Below are 1,154 nucleotides of genomic sequence, written 5' to 3'. Positions count from 1 at the left end.
GGTTTTTCCAGGACCTCCTACATAGCTCTGGCCCAGTGGAGCTGGAGGGGCCCGAGATTTCCGAGGCTTTGGCCGACATATCCCTGGATGACCAGCACAAGATCTTCTGGTATGGTGGTCTGGCCAACTTCCTGCGCTCCCGCGGCTCTTTCTTCGTGCTGGAGGATAGGGTCGTGTGCAATGTGGAGGACAGCTCTCGGGCCAGGGAACTGCTGGGGAGGAAGACGGCTGCAGTAGCAGGGGCAACTGTTCCGGCTTCCAAGCCATTTTCTTGGGAGCAGCGGGCCAAGGAGATGGACTTACAGCGACTTGCTGCGGAGGAGGAGATGAGTAGTGCTGGTCAAAATGGGCAGGTTAAGCCGCCGTTGAACCCAGCCGCCGCTGTGAGGGCTGTGTCAGCGATTGGGTTTCCTCATCTCAGTGAGGCCGTAGAGGTCAACCCTGTGGATGATAATGCTGGTGGCTTCATAGCCGACGCCCACCCAAAGACTCAACGGCTGCTTGAAAACTCTCTCGTGTCCAGCGCAGGTGGTTCAGGTTTGAATCCGGCTGCAACAGAGTTCAACCCTGGCCGTAGTCTGATGGATGAACCGAAGTCCAGTAGCGTATGGGCGTCCCAGGGTCAGAATTTATCTGCAGACAGCGGTCATGCCAAAGAAAGGGGGGACCAGGAGTTCACGCTAGTCTCCAGGAAGAAGTCTCAAGAGCTCAAGAACTCAACTTCATTGTCTGGCCTGTCTGATTTCTCCAAACACTCGGATAAACTCCAAAAGTAAGTTTTGAGAGATGAGTTGTAAATAGATGAGATTCAAGTAACGTAAACGCGGCTGACAACTGGTGGATAACACAATCACACAGAACTAAAAAGATGTAATATATACAGTCTAGCAGGCACTCAGCAAACAGATTTTCATGTCTCTAATTTTTTTCTTATACGTTTATAATCTTTGTAGTTAAAACACAAGCAAAATTTGTACATAACAAAAAGATGTCTGCATCCGCCAGCTTCTCTTGACTGTATGGCAGTGTCAGTCTCCCATACACTATTTGCCCCCTATAGGGTCCTGTTTATTCATCGCTAATTCAATCGTGGAGTTCTGTTTCCCCTGATGACAGGGCTGTTACTTTTGGCTCAGTACAATGACACCCCCCCC

The 1,154-nt window shown here is 50.4% G+C and overlaps 1 protein-coding gene across 1 annotated transcript in view; it reads left to right on the top strand.

Moving 5' to 3' along the window:
- The window catches only part of LOC101848395, a gene marked incomplete at its 5' end in the record, with an annotated part of 76,418 nt that overhangs the window by 49,934 nt on the left and 25,330 nt on the right, over positions 1–1,154 (top strand). Inside the window, 1 exon segment of the mRNA XM_013089862.2 lies at positions 2–772. Coding sequence (XP_012945316.1) covers positions 2–772 — 771 coding nt within the window.

The sequence above is a fragment of the Aplysia californica genome, unplaced genomic scaffold (assembly GCF_000002075.1).
Source record: "Aplysia californica isolate F4 #8 unplaced genomic scaffold, AplCal3.0 scaffold01066, whole genome shotgun sequence".
NCBI lineage: Eukaryota > Metazoa > Mollusca > Gastropoda > Aplysiida > Aplysiidae > Aplysia > Aplysia californica.
Note: the sequence above shows the minus strand (reverse complement) of the source record. Positions and strands in the feature narration are given on the sequence as shown.